Below are 20,358 nucleotides of genomic sequence, written 5' to 3'. Positions count from 1 at the left end.
CTTGCTGCATTCTTTCGAACGTAGCACCAGCACAGCATGCATGGCGTCGTTCGTAATGGGTTTCATGAACCGTGGCGTGGTTTCATCCATGGCTGACGATCAGTTCTACCACATTCACGTGGATGGGTGCGAAGTGTGGTGGCTCCACCCGGTAGTTAATTGGCAAGTGGCGGGAGTGAATGTACGCTTAGCAACCAGTGAGTGAGCAGCACAACAGGACGTCCTTGATAAGGCGGTTTTATTTCCTTGTCCCTCGTGAGGATGGATTTATGGCAATTTGGCAAGAGGCGGTTGCCATGCGATCACTGCTGTGTTGTATTCAAAGGCTATTGTTTCGCTAAAACACATTTCCCAAAATAAAACTTACTGCTCTTCATAATACTATATGTAATAGCTTAGGATGTTATGACAGAAACAAACTTCCCCACATCGAAAGTGAATCGAACTCGTTGAAAGAGAAGTGAGAAAACACGGTCACACATTTCAATTTCAAGGACAGCCACCTCTAACCGGCTTCTTCCTATACCTCTTGTTGGCACAAGTTACGGTGTAGCGCGGATTAGTTCGCTTTCTTCATCATCTTACAAGCAGCGCGTTCAGCCGATGCGCGTGCAAATTCACGGTTACCGCGGCCGTCTACCATCGACCAAGGACCGGACCACTTTCAGCGCTCGTCAACCAACAGATACTGAGTGGTCAATATTAACGACCTTATGCAAATTAACGCGTTGAGCGTGATAATAAAATATTCAAACAGTAGATGTAAATTCTTTTCGGGTCATTGTGTCATCTACGTTGAGAGTGAAATCCGTTGCGAAATGCAAACGGGTGCTGCACGACACGATAATAATCCATTCTACTTTTCTAATCAAAGAAAAATACGTTTTCAATACATACTTCCTGACGTGAACAAACCAACAAACGACAACAAACCAACAAGCATCATAGAAGCAAGCACTGGAAAAGTTGTTGGGAGTACATATTCACATATGGAATAGCAACCTGCTAGAACTAGATTTATGGATCAGTGACTTCTGTCCAAGTGGCACGCCCTCTCCCTCCAGACTAACCGGATTGCGTATCAAAAGTTGTTTTTCTTCCTGTTCCTGAAGGCTTCAATTCAGGTATTTTTTTTCACAATCGACTGGAAGTCCAAAGTTCAAATCGCAAACAATCACTAATCACTGGAATAGGGTACAGTAACCGTTGTAAAGGAGTTCAAGCGAGATCGTTAAAATTTACTGTCATTAATATTGCCGGCAACCTAATTGAAATTCTAATTCACTATTACCAAAAGATCTTAGAGTTAGAATGGTAGATGCGAAGGGTAGAAAGAGATAGAGTTTTGCTTGCTAGCATCCACATGGGCAAAAGCAGCATGAATTTGAGCTGGTACTATTTCACTGCTATTAGGAACATATTTGCTCGTAGGTAAATATGAGTTACTGAGTTACGAGCACGATTAACGAAACAATTCATCTGCCGGCCGTGATTCATCAACTTTGTTAATGGTAGAACTGCCTCGAAATTTTTACTTATAGTTGCCCTTTAAAAGCCATTTGCAGCTATCATAGCCATTTGTGCACATACCTGGTGGTAAAATTTATGAATATTATATTCACCGCCCCAATAAAAGTGTTGTTACTTCAGATAGGTCTCGTAGTGCTGCGATAAATCATTCGCCCATTGTTGTACAGCTACATGATCTCGCTCCGTCGTCCATGGTACAACACCCCTCTCCCCTTCCAATCAGCGCACCTAAGCCGACAGCTACACAAAGCCAAACGCAGCCTCCCTGTCGCACAGCACGCCTGTCAATCTTGCGTTAGGCGGATTTGCGTTGTTGGACCTTGAACTGAAAATTGCTTTGCCGACTTGGAAGCACGCGACACGACAAATGGCAAACATATGTATTCATCCCCTCATTCTCCTTCTCTCCCCCTTCACAGATATCGAGAGCGATCCCAACCGCGCGCCACCCTGCGATCCCACCGTGTGCGTGCTGCCCGATTGCTTCTGCTCCGAGGACGGTACCACCATTCCCGGGGACCTGCCCGCGAAGGACGTCCCGATGATGATCACCATCACGTTCGACGATGCCATCAACAACAACAACATCGACCTGTACAAGGAGATCTTCAACGGCAAGCGCAAGAACCCGAACGGGTGTGACATCAAGGCGACTTATTTCATCTCGCACAAGTACACCAACTACTCGGCCGTTGCCGAGACGCACCGCAAGGGACACGAAATCGCCGTGCACTCCATCACGTAAGTTGAGCTTTGCTTTTTTTATTTGCGGAGGGGTGTTCCACTTACTATAGAAAGACAGCTGTTCAAAGGCATTGCATATTTTGCCAATATCATTTGATGACTTTGAACAACAGAATTCCTTTTCACTACATGCAACTACATTCCAGCTGGATTGATGCTTGTTTTATCAGCTTTGTGTCCCACGGTCATTGAACAATAACTTCATTGCTAAGGTTACAAATGTGCATTTCCACCGAAAATGACGACTTGTATTTTTTTGCATATTTCATGACCAAAACGAACAATTTGCATCTTCAGTTTGCCATTTTGACTCTAACGTTACTTTTGAGACGGGTCTAATCAAAACATCAGTGAAAATTAAAAAAAAATGTATCTCTGAAACGGTTTGTCCAATTGATTAGCTGTCTTCGGCAATATTTTAGACAATTCATGGGACTATATGGAGAACGTTACATTGTACAGTAGTAGACATCGGTTTAGCCGAGGCATATTTTTTCTATCTTTTTCAAAACTGTAATAATTTTTCGGTTTTGGAAGATCTTCTAAGTAATTTGTATATCGTAATGAAATGAAACAATATATTTTTGATTTCATGGTTGTAAAATACAAGAAAAATAGAAAATTTGCCTAGACATTCGTTTGACCGAATTATACAATTTTTAGATTTACATAATAAAAACTATCAAATTTCAAAACATATCCAACACAAACGTTTTGTACGGTGACCTACATTATAGATCGATTCGTAAATCATAAATTTGATCGTTTCGGAAACGTTGCCATATTAATTTTACATGCATTTTCATATAATTATGACATAAAATTGAAAATGTTTCCAAATTGAAATTTTCTGCAGCTATTTGCATCTGAAGTGATTCAAAAGATTCTAATAAAAGTACCATAACGAGAGCAGGTCGCAAATCTATGGTCCAGATCACGAGATATACGGCATTCAGACTGAATTGGAAGCTCCTTAGAACACTAGCGCCACGCAGTGAGTGATTCTCGAACTAAATTGGTTTCTATGTGAAAGCTCCTAGTCTTCTGAGCAACTTTGCCGAAGACAGTATCCTTCTAGGTTGTCCAGAACACGAGATATACGACGTTCAGACTGAACTGGAAGCACCTTAGAACACTAGCGCCACGCAGTGAGTAATTCTCAAACTAAATTGTTTTCTATGTAAAAGCTTTTAGTCCTCTGAGTAACTTTTCCGAAGACAGTATCCTTCTAGGTGGTCCAGAACGCGAGATATACGACGTTCAGACTAAAATGGAAGCTCTTAGGAACACTAGCGCCACGCAGTGAGTGATTCACGAACTAAATTGTTTCCTATGTGGAAGCCCTTAGTCTTCTGAGCAACTTTGCCGAAGACAGTATCCTTCTAGGTGGTTCAGAACACGAGATATACGACGTTCAGACTGAACTGGAAGCTCCTAAGAACACTAGCGCCACGCAGTGAGTGATTCACGAACTAAATTGTTTCCTATGTGAAAGCCCTTAGTCTTCTAAGCAACTTTGCCGAAGACAGTATCCTTCTAGGTGGTTCAGAACACGAGATATACGACGTTCAGACTGAACTGGAAGCTCCTAAGAACACTAGCGCCACGCAATGAGTGATTCTCGAACTAAATTGTTTCCTATGTGAAAGCTCTTAGACTTCTGGGCAACTTTGCCGAACACAGTATTCTTATAGTTGGTCCAGAACGCGAGATATACGACGTTCAGACTGAACTGGAAGCTCCTAAGAACACTAGCGCCACGCAGTGAGTGATTCTCGAACTAAATTGTTTCCTATGTAAAAGCTCTTAGTCTTCTGAGCAACTTTGCCGAAGACAGTATCCTTCTAAGTGGTCCAGAACGCGAGATATTCCACAACTACTGGCAAAATGTAGTGCTATCCCACATGTCCGATATGGTGCCCTATGTAGCAGATTCCCGGTGGCCAATGTTCCCGGAACCACTATTTCAACATATCAACACATTCTTGACGAAATTATCTATCAAATAAGACTTTGGTCATTTGAATTGGTGAAAAAATCATCATTCTATAAGAGTTTGATTTTCTGGGTCATAATGACCCCAATGCATTATTCGTAACTTTTTTTGTGGCGCCATTTTGGTTTCACCTTAAAAAATTTTTTAAAAGACTCGTTTCTGCAAAATATTAAAAGTCAAGAAGTTTCATTAAGATAAGTTAACTAACAAAAGAGATATTAATGCTTGAAATCGCGTTTTGGGTCATAATGACCCTAATGCACGACGAAGGTTAAAAAAAATGTATCTCAGAAACGGTTTGTCCGATTGATTAGCTGTCTTCGGCAATATTTTAGACAATTCATGGGACTATGGGGCTGTCCATAACCCACGTGGTCATTTTTTTGGGACTTTTCAACCCCCACCCCCCCCCCCCCCCCGCGTGGTCATAAGTCCATACAAAAAATTTTATTTGTCCATACAAAATGGTCATTGGCCGAACCCCCCCCCCCCCCCCTCATGACCACGTGGTTTATGGACAGCCCCTATATGGAGAACGTATACACTGTACAGTAGTAGACATTGGATTAGCTGAGGCATATTTTTTCAAAACTGTAATAATTTTTTGTTCATTTTTCGGTTTTGGAAGATCTTCTAAGTAATTTGTATAATGTAATGGAATGAAACTATAAATTATTGATTTCATGGTTGTAAAATACAAGAAAAATAGAATATTTGCCTAGACATTCGTTTAACCGAATTATACAATTTTTAGAATTACATAATAAAAACTATCAAATTTCAAAACATATCCAACACAAACGTTTTGTACGGTGACCTACATTATAAATCGACTCGTAAATCATAAATTTGATCGTTTCGGAAGCGTTGCCATATTATTCTTACATGCATTTCATATAATTATGACATAAAATTGAAAATGTTTCCAATTTGATATTTTTTGACATGAGTTATTTGCATCTGAAGTGATTCTAAAGATTCTAATAAAAGTACCATAACGAGAGCAGGTCGCAAATCTACGGAAAACAAAGACTTTATCAGAAAAATTGCCGCAAACCTTCAAAAAAATCACGCATTTTAGTATTGTTTTGTTGAAATATGATATCACTCGCAAAAATCACAGCGTTTACAACTTTCATGTCTTCTAATAGCTCCCAATAACATCCAAACTGTATTCTGACTGCTGACGAAAAAATGTACAGTTTAATTCTAAGAAAAGTTATTACTTTAGATGTTCGAGGATTCGTCTGTTTGGATGTTACGATTAGTGGGAGTCCGGCTTTGCAGTCTAAAGTTCTCTAGAACGACCGTTTAGTACTCGTCCCTACGTTTCGGCAATTATTGGTGCCTTCTTCAGGGGAACTGGGGGGGAGGGTATTTTTAAATGTTGTTTTGTACAATATCTTAGAATCTATACTTACAAATCATAAATATCGTTCACCGTCCAATGTCTTTGCTAATAATGTTTTTTTATTCTTAATCACTTAACCTAATGTTTTAGCTCTATTGTCCACTGGGGCACTACGTGAGCAATTTCAATTGACAGCTGCACTTACATTTTCATACAGCGCCTAGATTCTATTCTACTTTATCGAACTGGTTGCCTTTCTGCTGCTTTCACTTTTTCTACTTTATACCTAGTAGAATGATGAGCACAAGGATGATGATGGATGGCCGTTGTTCCTTTCCAGTCCGATTGGGGGTCCATGATGAGTAGCAGTTCGCCGATGTCCAGGTATCCGGGTCCGTTTGAGCCATGGGGCTCAGAAGAGGGTCAGTGTCAGTTGCTCTCGGAGGAAAAGCAACTGACGAAAAATTGCAAGTGCCGGGGCTGGGAATCAAACCCATGACCATCCGCATATGAAGCGAACGTGTGACCAACTACGCCACGGGCCCCGGCGCTAATAATGTTGTCGTGTTATGTTGTGGTATGTTGTACATATGCTGTGTAATTTTGGAATTTTTAGTGATTATGGATACAGTGGTTTTTCGATTTTATCATGGTCAAAAAAAATTTTACCGTGAATTTAGCGAAACCGTGAATTTGGCGAGATAAAAAATAAATGACAATTTTAAGTTAAAAATCAATAAACTGCAAAATGTTTGAATCGTAATTCACAGGTTTAGTAATGTGTCAATGAAAGTATTGTTTAGGCGCTGTCCATACACTACAGAGACCCATTTCGGGTCATATCCAACAACCATCTTCCCCTTTTCGTTCTAACAAAATTTTGATTTTTTTTTATGGACCGAAGACTTAGGCCAGATCTACCTCCCCCTTGAAGTCTACGTAGTTTATGTACGGGCCAACCGTGATTAGAAGTCAAAACTTACAAGGACATTGTACAATTCTCGCGCTTAGTATCATACAGGCGTATCTACAATGATCGTTTTCTGTTTATCGATTTTCTCTTTTGTTAATAACTTAGTCGGCAAATTATTTTCGGTTGTTTTCGTTGTTCTAGAAGCTAGTACTAGTCCTCCATCACCGTAACATTCCAAGATATCATCCGAATATTGAACGTATCTCTCGAAATAATCTGAAGAGAAAATCGATGAAGAAATATCAAGCATTGTAGATATGCCCGTAAGAAGTTTTTTTTTTTTGTAGAAGATAATTCAAAGTCTCTTTTATATATGAACTGTAAGAAATAATCAGACGATTTACTAAATGGAATTGCATTTATTTCAATGAACGAGGTAATGGAAACTGAAGCAGTAATCATGAAAGTGAAGAAATAACAAATGGTAATCTTGTCAAACTTGTTGTGACTTATCTTACAAAGTTTATTCGTCAAATCTTAAAAGTTTCCATAATCTAACTAATCGTTTGTGTATGAATTGCTTCCCTAACGGTTTTCATCAATTAGATATTTACAGTATTTATTTATGAAATGGTTTAATGTGCAATGACCAAAATTCTCTTTAATTTTGGTTTAAGGATATTGAGGATAATAAAGTCATTGAAATAAAAATAAAATATTTTTAATTTGTGAAAATTCTTTACTCGGTTTTATATTTGCTCTGAGATTGTTACGTTTGTATGTAAATTGTTGTGAACATTTTGTCAGTTTATTTTGTATGTTATACTAAGGTTTGTACATCTGTCCCTGAAATTTAATGTGCATTTGTAGCGCTTCAAACATTTCAGGAGTGATCCAGTACAAAACACGCAAGCCGTCCCCTAACACGGACATCAAATTGTAGACAGTCTTGTGTTGATGCCCAAATCAGGAGGCCCCCTTAGGATTAGAAATTCCTAGACCAAAACAAACTATGAATGCAGCAACAGATACTGCGAACTGCCAAACAAAATACAATTCTAGGATGACTGATGGACCAAGAACAATTATGAAACCTCGTCATCCTGGATTTGGACTTCGTTATCTTTTTAGATAACTGGGCACAATTTCTGTTGTGTGTTGCATGTTTGTGTTTTGTGCATGTGTAATGTTCCATTTTATTGTTCGTATCTAGTCCCCGATACGGAAAATAAAATGAGCATTCGTAAGGTTCCAATGTATTTGTTACAAGATTTAAAACCTCTATTCAAAGAAACCTATTCCCACTTTTTTCTCATAGTAAAGGTCAAATATTCCAGACTCTGGAAAGCCCTAATAAGTAGTTTCACAATCAGGGCCTGTCTATAAACTACGTAGACTCTTAGGGGGAGCAGGGTTCCTGACCAAAGTCTACGCTCCATACAAATTTCGATAATTTTGTATGGACAAAAGTCTACTAGGGGGTCTCAGATGGCCAAACATTAGTCTACGTAGTTTATGGACAACGCCTAACATTTATATGTTGATTTCGTGATGTTTTAGAAAAGGCGTGATAAAAACGAAATGAAAACCGTGATAAAATCGAGAGTGAATTTGGCGAGTAGTGAATAAAATGACTAGTGATAAAACCGAAACGCCACTGTATTATTAATTTTCACACACCCTGATAAACAGACTAATAACCATGTACAGGGGATAGACAAAATGATCGGGACAGGCAAAATTTTCACTTTTCAAAAAATGTTCAACTAGCTGTAATTTTTCGAAAAGCGCATCAAATATTCTAAAATTTTAACTGTAAGTTGATCAACTAGTTGTGTATCAGTGGAGAAAATTTGAAAAAGACCGGGCTATTCTGCACGAAGTTATAAAGATTCTAGAAAAAAGTATAATTATCCGATAGCCAAATTTGAGCTGTTATATCTCCGGATTCAATGAACCGAGTGCAACGAAATTTTAACCATTTATGACTTCTATAATGAACTTTGAAAAACGTTTGACACAACTTTAAATTATTAACAAGAGATAAAGTTATAGCGATTTTATTTATTTTAAGATTTGGTCTATTTTTAATATGCATCTCAATACTTTTTCAATTAATTTGTGGCTATGTTGTTACTTTCCTTCAAAACATGTTTATATTCAAGACAATAAGAGGGAATTTAAATGAACTATAATTGGCATCTTAAATTTTGAAACGATGTTGAAGTTTTCGAAAATTTGGTGTTTTATTAGAAAAATAAACTAATCGTAATAATTTTCTTCCGTATTAAGAATTTTAAGTTGTGTCAAAAGTTGTTCAACGTTCATTATATAAGTCGTAAATAGTCAAAATTTCATTGCATTCGATTCATTGAATCCGGAGATATAGCAGCTCAAAGTTGGCTATCGGATAATTATACCTTTTTCTAGAATCTTTATAACCTCGATCTTTTTCAAACTTTTTCCACTGATACACAACTAGTTGATCAACTTACAGTGAAAATTTGAGAATATTTAATGCACGTTTCGAAAAGTTACAGCTAGTTGAACATCTTTTGAAAAGTAAAAATTTTGCCTGTCCCGATCATTTTGTCTATCCCCTGTACAACAATAGACCAAACAACAACACAATCCTGCAAAACCAACTATCGGGTACTGTCCACATTCAATGTCCAGAATCTACCGTCGCAACTACATCATCCAGCCAAGCAACATAACATGCAGCATCCCACCAGCCATTGAATTTATAATCCAAATCCATAGGTTTTTACAGTGTGTATGGCAATTAAACAGTTACTATTTACTACAAATAACCAAAACCAATTCAAATGCCCGCTGTTGTAGTCAATCACAGCATTCAACAGCTGGTTTAAATAGGATTTAGATGCCTGGAGCGTACGATATCTCTCCCATGTTTCTGAAAAATTGATGGGAACGCTCTCAGTAGCTTGCTCTCCGAACACACCAAGAGATTTTCCAGTATGTATCATCTCAGACCAGCAACTGGAACTGCAAAATATGTAACTTTGAGAAATTTGGCAAATTAAGGGTCTCCCATATCGTTCCAAACCTAGACTTCAACGTGGTATAGTCTGGATCCAATTTATCTGTGGAACACGCTCTGTAGATGTCTTTGTAGAGTTTTAATGCCTGAAATATAATTATTATTAAACCACCACAGTAAATTAATTGCTTACGTTTAAAAGATGGTGGAGCTTAGGATCTCCTTCAAGAACCATCAAAGCGCCCATTAAGTTGTGACATGCTTTTCCTGTGAATCCATACGTTCGTTGCTAATGTCTCACAACAGCCATCATGGACCACAACTGTACCTTTTCAGGACTTGCTTTTTTGGCGGTTTTGTACAATGCGTTCCAAGAGTTATGTGCAAAGCAGGTTGGGGAGTGGCAGTCAATATTAACTTTTGATCCATACCGTTAACAAGGGGCTCATTTACACAACAAACACGGAGTTTCGCCTACAAGCTTAGATGTTTTCGCGTGCAAGAATGATGACAACGCTTCTTCACCATGCCGTGAGGCTAATAATAATCGCCCAACAATTTGCTTTAATTGCTGACTCGCTTCTACACATTACAAAAATGCTGCTTTATCTTCTCAATTTCTGGTAAGCTTTGTTACAGATCCGCTACACGTCCTTTGACCATTCATATACCACGTTGATTGCAAAGTTTGTAACAATTTCCTAAAGGTTTCATATAAAACGGTTCCACGTTAAGCAGTTCTGAGAATACACTGAGAAATCTCTTGGTGTGTTTAAAGATCAAGCTACTGAGAGCGTTCCCAGCGAGTTTGCCGAAACATGGGGAGATATTGTACGTCCAAGACATCGAAATCCTATTTAATCTAACTTTTGAATATTGTGATTGACTACAATAACGGGCATTTGAACTAATTTTGGTTATTTGTAGTAAATGGTAACCGTTTATTTGCCATAAATACTGTAAAAACCTATGGATTTGGATTATAAACTCAATTCACGATAACTTTTGATTTCGTAGATAAACTGTCTCTAATTTTCAGTATAAATACTCGTATACCATACGTTTCGAATGTTGAATTCCAAATTTATGAGGGACAGGTCGATGGCCACGATCGTGATACAACCACGATTGAATATTAATAGTTCAAAGAGAATTTCATTGAAAATCGCCCTAAAATTTCAAATCGCTCAAACTATCAATTCCCTCGATGAAACATTTCCAAAATTTCAGAGATGATATGTACGGTTTTAGACACACCGTGATGCGTATTTTCATAAAATCGGGTCGAAAAAAATTTTTGAAGCGTATTTTAACAATTCAAAAAATCCGTCTTGCTTTAAACAAATATAACTTTTTTTAAACAAAAATAAAATTTCTTCATCTTGACCCAAAGTGCAATAAACTGCATTATATGTGAAAATCAAATATACCGTTTTTGAGAAAACTGATTGTTAAGTTTTATTTTACGAATGAAAAGGAATATATAACATTTTTTTAATACAGTGCATACGTTCTCCATATAGTTCCGTCAATTGTCTAAAATATTGCCGAAGGTAGCTCATCAATCGGACAAACCGTTTCTGATATATATTTTTGAAAATTTTCAATGAGTTTTTGCTTAGGGTCATTTCAAAAGTAAGGCTAGAGTCATAATGGCCAACTGATGATGCAAATTGATGATCATTAAAAAAATGCTTATGCAAAATTTGAGATAAATAAATAAAATACAGAAATAAATCGATCATCGAGTTCACATGGAAATGCTCGAATTCAGCACGTTTGAACCATGCCTCTATAGTCTGGTTTCTCTCTATCATCTTTTCATGAAATCTTTAAAACTCAAAGACCATTGCAAGACGTTTTTGTGCTATTTCTGGTCAGCCAAACTATCATGAATGTTAGTACTTCTACTTGTGACAGTAGCAGTTCCAGTTACTCATTGTAACGTTGCATTAAAGAGTGTCCCGAATAAAATTGCACCACGGAAAAAGTGTATAACGTTCTATTGCATGCATCAAAATGGCTGATTTTTCAAGCAGCAACACTATATTGTTTAGATGATGATGCCATCGGAATCAGTAAAGGATCTATGGGGATCTTCGAAGCGAGAAAATAAGATTTTGGAAATCATGTATAAATTAAGAATGAAAAATGTACAGTTCTAAATCTTGAGTCAGAAATACTAAACCGATTACAATGAAAAATTTTATGTAGGTGGAGTATGTACGAAGATTTTTTTTTGTAAATTTCATTAGATCCGGTTACAGTTAAAACTTTTTGGTACACCCGATTCCTTTTTAGCACGGGTCGGGTCAATTTTGAACCGATTCTCATGAAATTCTGGACACATGTATGCACGATTAGGATGTGTACGGAAAATCAGGTCAATAGGAGGCAATCAGTGAAGTACTAGATTGAAAGTAGTGAGCTGGATTTTTGTATGGTGAGATGATCACTTCTCCATTTCTGCAATGAAATGGTGCAAACAGCGCGGGTTATATGATTTCTTGCCTAATTTGATGCTGTTTGAGCAAAAGTTTGGGTTACTGTGTTGTTGAAGTTGCAAGAAATAAATAATACAACAACACAGTTACCTAAACTTTTGCTCAACCAGCATCAAATTAGGCAAGAAATCATATAACCCACGCTGTTTGCACCATTTCATTGCAGAAATGGAGAATTGATCATCTCACCATACAAAAATCCAGCTCACTACTTTCAATCTAGTACTTCACTGATTGCCTCCTATTGGTTCAAAATTGACTGAGTTGTATTAAAAAAACGACCCGTACTAAAAACCTTAAATTTATTCTGAAGCTGTTTGAGTATTGAATTCCAGAAAAATAAGTACTCAACCGATTTTGATGAATTTTTACCACTTAATACTTAATATATTTAAAATTTATAGTCTAATTTTCAGACGTTTGATCAAACTAACAGTAAAGTTATAGCCAAACCATTTTCACAATGAGTGTACAAGATTTCCAATTTTCTCGTTTCGGAGACATCTCCATCGATACTTAACCGATTCCGATGAAATGATGATGGCATCATCTACACATAATGTAGTGTTGCTGGTTGAAAAATCAGCCATTTTTTTTGCATGGAAGTTACACTTTTTTTCATGGTGCAATTTGATTCGGGACACCTTTTATCAATCATGTTCATTGTGTTCCGCTGAATCTCAGAAGGCATTGCTTAATGCTCTTGGGTAACAGTAGTTTGCACTCGCTATAAATAGTTATATATTACGTAGAGCATCTTGCAGCTCGAAATCAACTCAGTACTGGAACATACCCATTTTCACATTTTCTAAAGGCGCACCCTGTACTTAATAACAGCAGAATTCCTTGTTATAAACCAAATATTTTTATTCTATTCTTCTCTATTCTAGAAAGAGGTAAATCCACATAAAGATGAGGCCTCAACCCTCCAACGCCCAAAAAGGAATTATTAGAGTCTTACATACTTTTTATGGGTGGGAGGTTAATTGTACAACAGAAAAATGATTATTTCACTGAACCGGTTCATTTTATCGGTTCACTTTAAAGCCAGTAGAACATGTTGACCGGTAAACATAACTTATTTCGACGGGATATTTACCGTAGGAAATATATGTTTGGAAGTGCCGATTAACTTTTGAACCGGTTTAGTTAAGAATATCATCCCACTAGTTAAGTGCTAATGCATGCAAAACATATTATGTGTGATTTTTTTTAACAAGAATGAGCAATTGTGCTAACCAGTACCGGTTACCGGTTAAATAAACATATTTTATTATTTAGTTTGAGAACCATTGAAGATTTCCAAGAAGTTTTCTAATTTATTTTAATGGGATATTAACCATAGGAGTAAAAAGGGTGATTTAGAAAATCTATCTACTCTGTATTCCAATTTGTTCTGCTTCATTTATTCCAATTTTTGGGAACTCTGCTCATTTCGGCTCTGTTGTACTCTTTTGTGCGTACATTTATCCTACATTGGTTTACCTTGTCTCTATCTGTTTTGTTTTAAACTCCCACTCTACTCTATTTACTTTACTCTACATTCTACAGCAACTCACGTGAAATTTAACAAATTCTCTTAAATTCTTCACCGCAATTTATACTATTTGAACTAGGACAATTGGTTCATGACTGCATTGCAAGAAAGTGTAAACGGTGTAGTCATGTCAGTTATTATTCTCTGCTTGACTCTACACTATTCTACTTTACTCCACTTTTACTACTACTTCTACTTCAACTCTACTCTACTCTATTTCTTCTCTACTCTATTCTACACTACTCTATGTTTTCTGATCTATAGACGGTTTTCTCGACTTCTTTCTGGTGCAACGCCACAACTAGGACAAACGCTGCTTCTCAGATCACTTTTACTCTATCTACTCTATTCTACTCTCCTCTTCTCTACTCTATTCTATTTTACTCTACTTTGACCTTTGATCTACGAATTTTTCGATAGTTTGGAATGATTAGGTGATACAAGCGCTCTCACGTCGCAAATATTAGAGTTAGAATATGGCGTCTTTGGCAATAATTGTAGGAAAAAATACTAATATACATGTTTGCCCAACATCACAGTTTATTATTAGGCTCTCCCTGCAGAGGGAATTTATGGGCTTTTCAGGAGGGTCCTAGGGGGGTTTCGGAAGGCAGGGGGATTGATGGTTAATTTCATGGGGTTTAAAAGAGTTCCAGAGTGGTTCCAGAGGGGATTCAGAGCGATTCCAGAGAGGTTTCACAGGGTTTCAGCCGAGTTTCAGGAGGGGTTTCATGAAAGCTTCAGAGGGATTCAATAGGATTTGAGAGAAGTTTCATGTGGCTTTCAGTGGGGTTCCAGGGAGGTTTCAGAAGGATGTTAGAGGTTTTGATGGGGTTTTATGAGAGTTTCTAGCTATTTACAACGAAAGGGTCCTTAAAGATATTCAGGATACATTCAAGCAACCAAGAAAAGCCAATACAATGAAATGAGTAGGCAAGGAGGTCTAGTCCTCACTACAACTTCCCACGAAACCTTTCTGAAACCTTAATAAAAACGCCCTGGAAGCCCCAAAAGTCTCAAGGCCGTAGCGTGCTCTTGACCAGGTAGGTCTCCGCCATGGGCGCCGGTCTCAATGGGACGCCAAAAAGACCTGAGACTAGAAGTGGGCAGAATGGAGCTATTTCACATTCGCATACTGCCAGGAATGCACACTGTGCATTCCTTTATAATTTGTTGTATCGATTGCACTTTGCTTTTGCAATGCAGATCTTCATGGAACATATTTCTTTTCAACTGCTTTTTAACTCCAGAGTAAACCTTCGGAAAGAACTTTTGGAAAAGCTTATTGATCTTGACATAGGGAATAGAAAAAAAAAACAAGATCGTTGAAGAACTCGTCGAAAATTAAAAAAAAAACCTGAAATTTCAGGACGCATTTCTAGAAAAAATATGCCAAAACAGTATGAATTCCTGAAAAATATTTTGAATCAGTTTCATAAAAAAAAAACATTTTTTTAAGAATGATGCTTGTGTAAGAGAAATTCCAACAATGAATAATGGTATGTTTTTGACAAAACAATGAATAATGGTATGATTTGTCCCAAATTCGCATTCGCATTATTTTGGTCATTAATAATGCGAATGCGAAATTTGAGACAAATAAAAGGTCAATTTGCATAATAAGTTCGCCATTTTGACTTCTACCACTAGAACTTTTGAGATATATACCTAAACAAAAAAACAGTGAAAATTTTCAAACATATGTCTAAGAAACGGTTTGTCCGATTGGTGTGCTGTCTCCGGTACTATTTTGGACAATAAATGGGACTATGTGGAGAACGTGCACTTGAAAAAAAAAAGTTATTTTTAAAATAAAACTTAAAAATCAATAATGTCAAAAAATCGTTTTTTTGATTATTTTTTTTTACAAGGGAGTGCCCCTTTCCAGCGGGGGAGGGGTCTCAGACCATGTTAAGAACCTTCCCCGGACGTCAAAACTCCCGCATACAAATTATCACGTCAATCAGTCCAGTAGTTTTAGGGTCTATAAGGGTCAGACAGACAGGCAGAAATTATAGATAGTGGACATCTAATGCAGTTTATTGCACTGTGGGTCATGGTGGAGAAATAATGGACATAAAAATAATAAAGATGCTTCATTTTTGAAAATTGTTTAAATACGCTATTAGACATTTGTTGGACCCAATTCTATGAAAGCACGCTTAATTTGCAATAAAAAGGTTTGCAGCAAAATGTTGCTATATGCTTAGATATCTGAGATACAGCAATTTTAAATATGATTTTACTACAACTTTTGGTCATATTCGAATGCTTTTCATGTCACGAAGGGTTTTACTTATTGCACCGTGGATAAAAGCGTAAAAAATATGGACTGACATATTACAGCAAAATAAAAGAAACACGAATTAAGAGCAATCAGTTCACGAAATGTATGAAATGGATTTTAGATACTCAAATATGGTATTCCATTCTATATGAATGGGAATGGTGTTTATATGTCACGATTTGCCGCGACGACACTGCTGCATTCGTATAGGGCTCCGACGTTTTCGAGTGCAAAAATATTGCGAAAATCCGCCAGGAAAGCAGTAATTTTAAATTTACTTTTGCGGGGCATTTCACTACAGAACTTCATGTCTAAATTCAGTTGGTGTTAGTACAAGGTTTGCCGGGATAGCTTATTAAAAATATAAAAAAAATATCGGTGTCCGAAACCTTGCTTAAGGCGAAACTGGATCCATTTCCTCACTTTTTGGTTTTTGATTTTTTATAAAATAACGAAGCAATATTTTCAAAATCGGTTTTCGTGCACATGTAGAGTATGGATCAAGGTATCTCCTGATTTTTTTTCCAGATGGAAAATGTTTTTAGTTTTTTCAGAAACCATTTTAAAACAAAATTTCACAAAAAAATGGTTTCTGCAAAAACGAAAAACATTTTCCACCTGAAAAAAAAAATAAGGAGATACCTTGATCCACACTCTACATGTGCACGAAATCCGATTTTGAAAATATTGCTATTATATTTAAAATTTGTGATTTGTGTCGTCTGCAGCTGGCCAATCAAGCAGTCCATATTTTTTGAAAATTTTCAATATTTTTATGCTGAGGGCTTCCCCAAAAGTAAGGCTAGAGTCAAAATGGTGTACTAGTGATGAAAATTGTCTGTCATGAATGCAAAAATATCATTAATGGATAAAAAATCTTCATTCTCGTTGGGAATATTCTCATGATATAAAACATATTTATCACTCGTTTGGTATTTTTTTTTTTAAACTCATCTATCAGAATCTAAAATAACTAGAGGAATTTGAAATCTGTGGAAACAGCGTTTCATAAAATTTTTGGGAATACTTGTGATTATTCCTCACAATGATCCCAGTGGAAATTCCCAAAAAAATTCACATAGAACTATTTAGAAAATTTAAGAAACTTAAAAAGATGCGTAAGAAATTCTATGCGAGACATTAAAAATGGGAAACCTTGAAAAAATAATAATTTCGAAAAAAAAGGTGCCAATATGGGTACTTGCCAAGGGCAACGTGGAACCACGCTACGGCTCTGAAAGCCCCCTGAAACCCTGTTGGAAACCCCTCTTGACACACCCCCTCTTCAAACCCCTTTGAACTCCATGTAAAACGACCCTACCTCCTTAAAACCACATCTAGCATTCCCTCCATCCCGAAGCCACTATTCCTTAAGATCCTTGGAACAACACTCCCCTTCCCTTCTCCCCATTCATTAAAACTCATTAAAACTTGCATTCTCCCTTAATGCGTACTGGACACCCGTTTGATCCATTAAGAATTAACTTTAGCTACTTTTAAATTATTCGGAGACAAATTGTGCCACCATTTTTTCCTTTATTTGAAACCCCTTCTGAACCATTTCTGCACCTAATCCCCTAAATCCATCTGAAATCATCTTTAGCCAACCTTAAGCCATTGCATGGCTCCTTTTCCCTCATTTCTTCAAGGTTCCCTAAGACCCCGTTATGTCTCTTTAAGGCTCAAGCATCCGTCATCATTTTTTAGAAAATAAAAAGCAGTTTTCTCGCTGTAAATCAAAGCGACCATGAAAATATATTCACTGCATTCTATTCCTCATGTGGAGTACAGTGAATATATTTTCATAGCAATGACTTTTGTTTTGAACGAAAAAACTGCTTTCAAATGTTTGATGATGCCGATGATTTCAATAACGAATTTTTTAACGTTAAACCCCTGAGATCAGTTTTTATCCTGCCCCTCCTTGAGATCTTTTTTTGCTATTTTCCTTTGAATTCCCATAAATACCCCTGATTATTTTCCTGAAATACCCCTGCGTTGCTTTGTTCCTCTTTGAGGCCCTCTATTGCCCCCTTAACCACAATGAACAAAAATGTTTATGTTTCGTTAATATATAATAAATGTGGGACGAAGCGGTAAATGCGCGGATATCCAGCAAAACCATGCTGAGGGTACGATTCTCAGTCGGCCCAGATACTAGTCATAATTTATTCATAATTTAACAATCATATCACAGAGGACCACACATGCAGAGCCGAGTCATCAAATAAACAACCAAATTCTTTCTCTCTCCCCTACCCATAGCCACAACGATGACGAACGCTTCTGGTCCAACGCTACCGTCGATGACTGGGCCAAGGAAATGGCCGGTATGCGTATCATCATCGAAAAGTTCGCCAACCTGACGGACAACTCGGTGGTCGGAGTCCGTGCCCCATATCTGCGAGTCGGTGGAAACAACCAGTTCACCATGATGGAAGAGCAGGCTTTCCTGTACGATTCGACCATCACCGCTCCGCTGTCCAACCCTCCACTTTGGCCGTACACCATGTACTTCCGTATGCCTCACCGCTGCCACGGTAACCTGCAGAGCTGCCCAACCCGTTCGCACGCCGTCTGGGAAATGGTCATGAACGAACTGGATCGCCGAGAGGACCCGAACAACGACGAATACCTCCCTGGATGCGCTATGGTTGACTCTTGCTCCAACATCCTGACCGGAGACCAGTTCTACAACTTCCTGAACCATAACTTCGATCGTCACTACGAACAGAACCGTGCCCCACTGGGACTGTACTTCCACGCTGCCTGGCTCAAGAACAACCCCGAGTTCCTCGACGCCTTCGTGTACTGGATCGATGAGGTGCTGTCCAACCACAACGATGTGTACTTCGTCACCATGACCCAGGTCATCCAGTGGATCCAGAACCCACGTACGGTATCCGAAGTCAAGAACTTCGAACCATGGAGGGAGAAGTGCGCCGTCGAGGGCAAGCCAGCCTGTTGGGTGCCTAGCTCGTGCAAACTGACCTCCAAGGAAGTTCCCGGAGAAACCATCAATCTGCAGACTTGCGTGCGTTGCCCCAACAACTACCCATGGGTCAACGATCCCACCGGTGATGGTTTCTTCTAAGCCCAGTCCGAAGTATTTGCGAGGGGCTCAAACTCTACCTTAGGAAACTTCTAGCTAACTCCTTTTTTTCTGACCGTTATCTGCTTTGAACTATTTTAACTATGATTTTTACAACATACCTAGACTATCGTTAAGCCCCTCGTTTGCCTCACCCTCTAATCAGCTCCTTTGTTGAATGGAACAGAAAAAAAAGACTTGATAAGGTAGAACCCCCATCAAAATCAAATCATCTAACAAGCCGGGGTTTCTGTGAAATGTTCGAACATAGTGAAATGTGAAATCAATGAATCGCGCGATAAACCAACATCATCATTGAAAGACATGGAAAGGCCTAGGACGATTCCCTCACGAGAAGAACCCCTCTCAAAACAATCTCTCTCAATAAAACAACATCCATCAACAACACCGAACCAACAACATCTTCTCGTGACCTGGGGAACGCCCAATCAAGATTCGAATGGAGATACTTGAGAGAACAAAAACATGCTGTGGATATATTTTTTGTGTCGTTTTTAATTTAATTTAATTATGAAAGCAAATGAAAACAAAAAACAATCGCAATCCTTATTGTAATTGAAGTAAAATGAAATGTTTATATTTTTTAAACGTATTATTATGTTTTGAAACGACATTTTAACTTTAATTGCTGCCTTACTCTTCTCCAAGCTATACATTTTTTATATTTGTGTAAAATGTAAATACTGTTCAACTGCCTAATTTTAAGTGATCTTACTTGATAGAACAAAAGCAAATGGCGAAAGACAACGAACAAAACTCACTTTTTATTAGCACTTTGACTGTAAAACGTTAGGGTAGTGATTTGAATTGTTCTTCCAAAATCTACTACAAGTTATTTTTCGGATGATTCCTTCCAAGTTAGGCTCTTCATCGAGTAAGACCAACGTTCGAAAAGAAACCCTTAAAGAAGGGCGAAAAATTGCAAAAAAAAACATGAAAAGATCTGAAAACACAAGAAAAAAAGTTTTGGAAAAAGAAAATTCACCGAAAATGTAAACGTTTTGACTCCCCCCAGTAAAGAAGGGGGTTTTACTCATCGTAATAAGTAATAAATTAAAAATTTAATAAAAACTGAAAACCAATCTCGTACTGATTACTCCGAACACCACAAACTCTCCCTTTCACCCGTACAAGACCATCGGCCTCGATTCTTCTATTTGTTTTTCCTCCCAACGTCCAGCAACGCCAACAATCAAGCGACCCTATTCCGAAATCGACCTAACCACTACCTTGCTGGGGGGCAGCCCAGATTGCCTTGCGGAGAATGAGATGTGGCGGAGGCTGTCCCAGCGAAAAAAAAGTGTAATTTTCTTTCTTCGCCAATAGGTATGATCGCGGCCGCCAAGGTGATCGGGTTTGCCGAGTTGGTCTGCGGTGTTC

The 20,358-nt window shown here is 37.9% G+C and overlaps 1 protein-coding gene across 2 annotated transcripts in view; it reads left to right on the top strand.

Annotated features, from left to right (window-relative positions):
• The window catches only part of LOC109401597 (chitin deacetylase 1), a 119,071-nt gene extending 99,015 nt beyond the window's left edge, over window positions 1-20,056 (top strand). For both annotated transcript variants that reach the window (XM_029875382.2, XM_062855932.1), the window contains exons 5-6: window positions 1,950-2,271; window positions 18,132-20,056. In XM_029875382.2, coding sequence (XP_029731242.1) covers window positions 1,950-2,271; window positions 18,132-18,960 — 1,151 coding nt within the window. In that variant the 3' untranslated portion in view covers window positions 18,961-20,056. The remainder of the gene's footprint in view (window positions 1-1,949; window positions 2,272-18,131) is intronic.
• Window positions 20,057-20,358: the final 302 nt, after the last annotated feature.

This window comes from Aedes albopictus, chromosome 3 (assembly GCF_035046485.1).
Source record: "Aedes albopictus strain Foshan chromosome 3, AalbF5, whole genome shotgun sequence".
Lineage (NCBI taxonomy): Eukaryota > Metazoa > Arthropoda > Insecta > Diptera > Culicidae > Aedes > Aedes albopictus.
The sequence above is the reverse complement of the archived record's forward strand: the minus strand, read 5'-3'. Positions and strand labels throughout refer to the sequence as shown.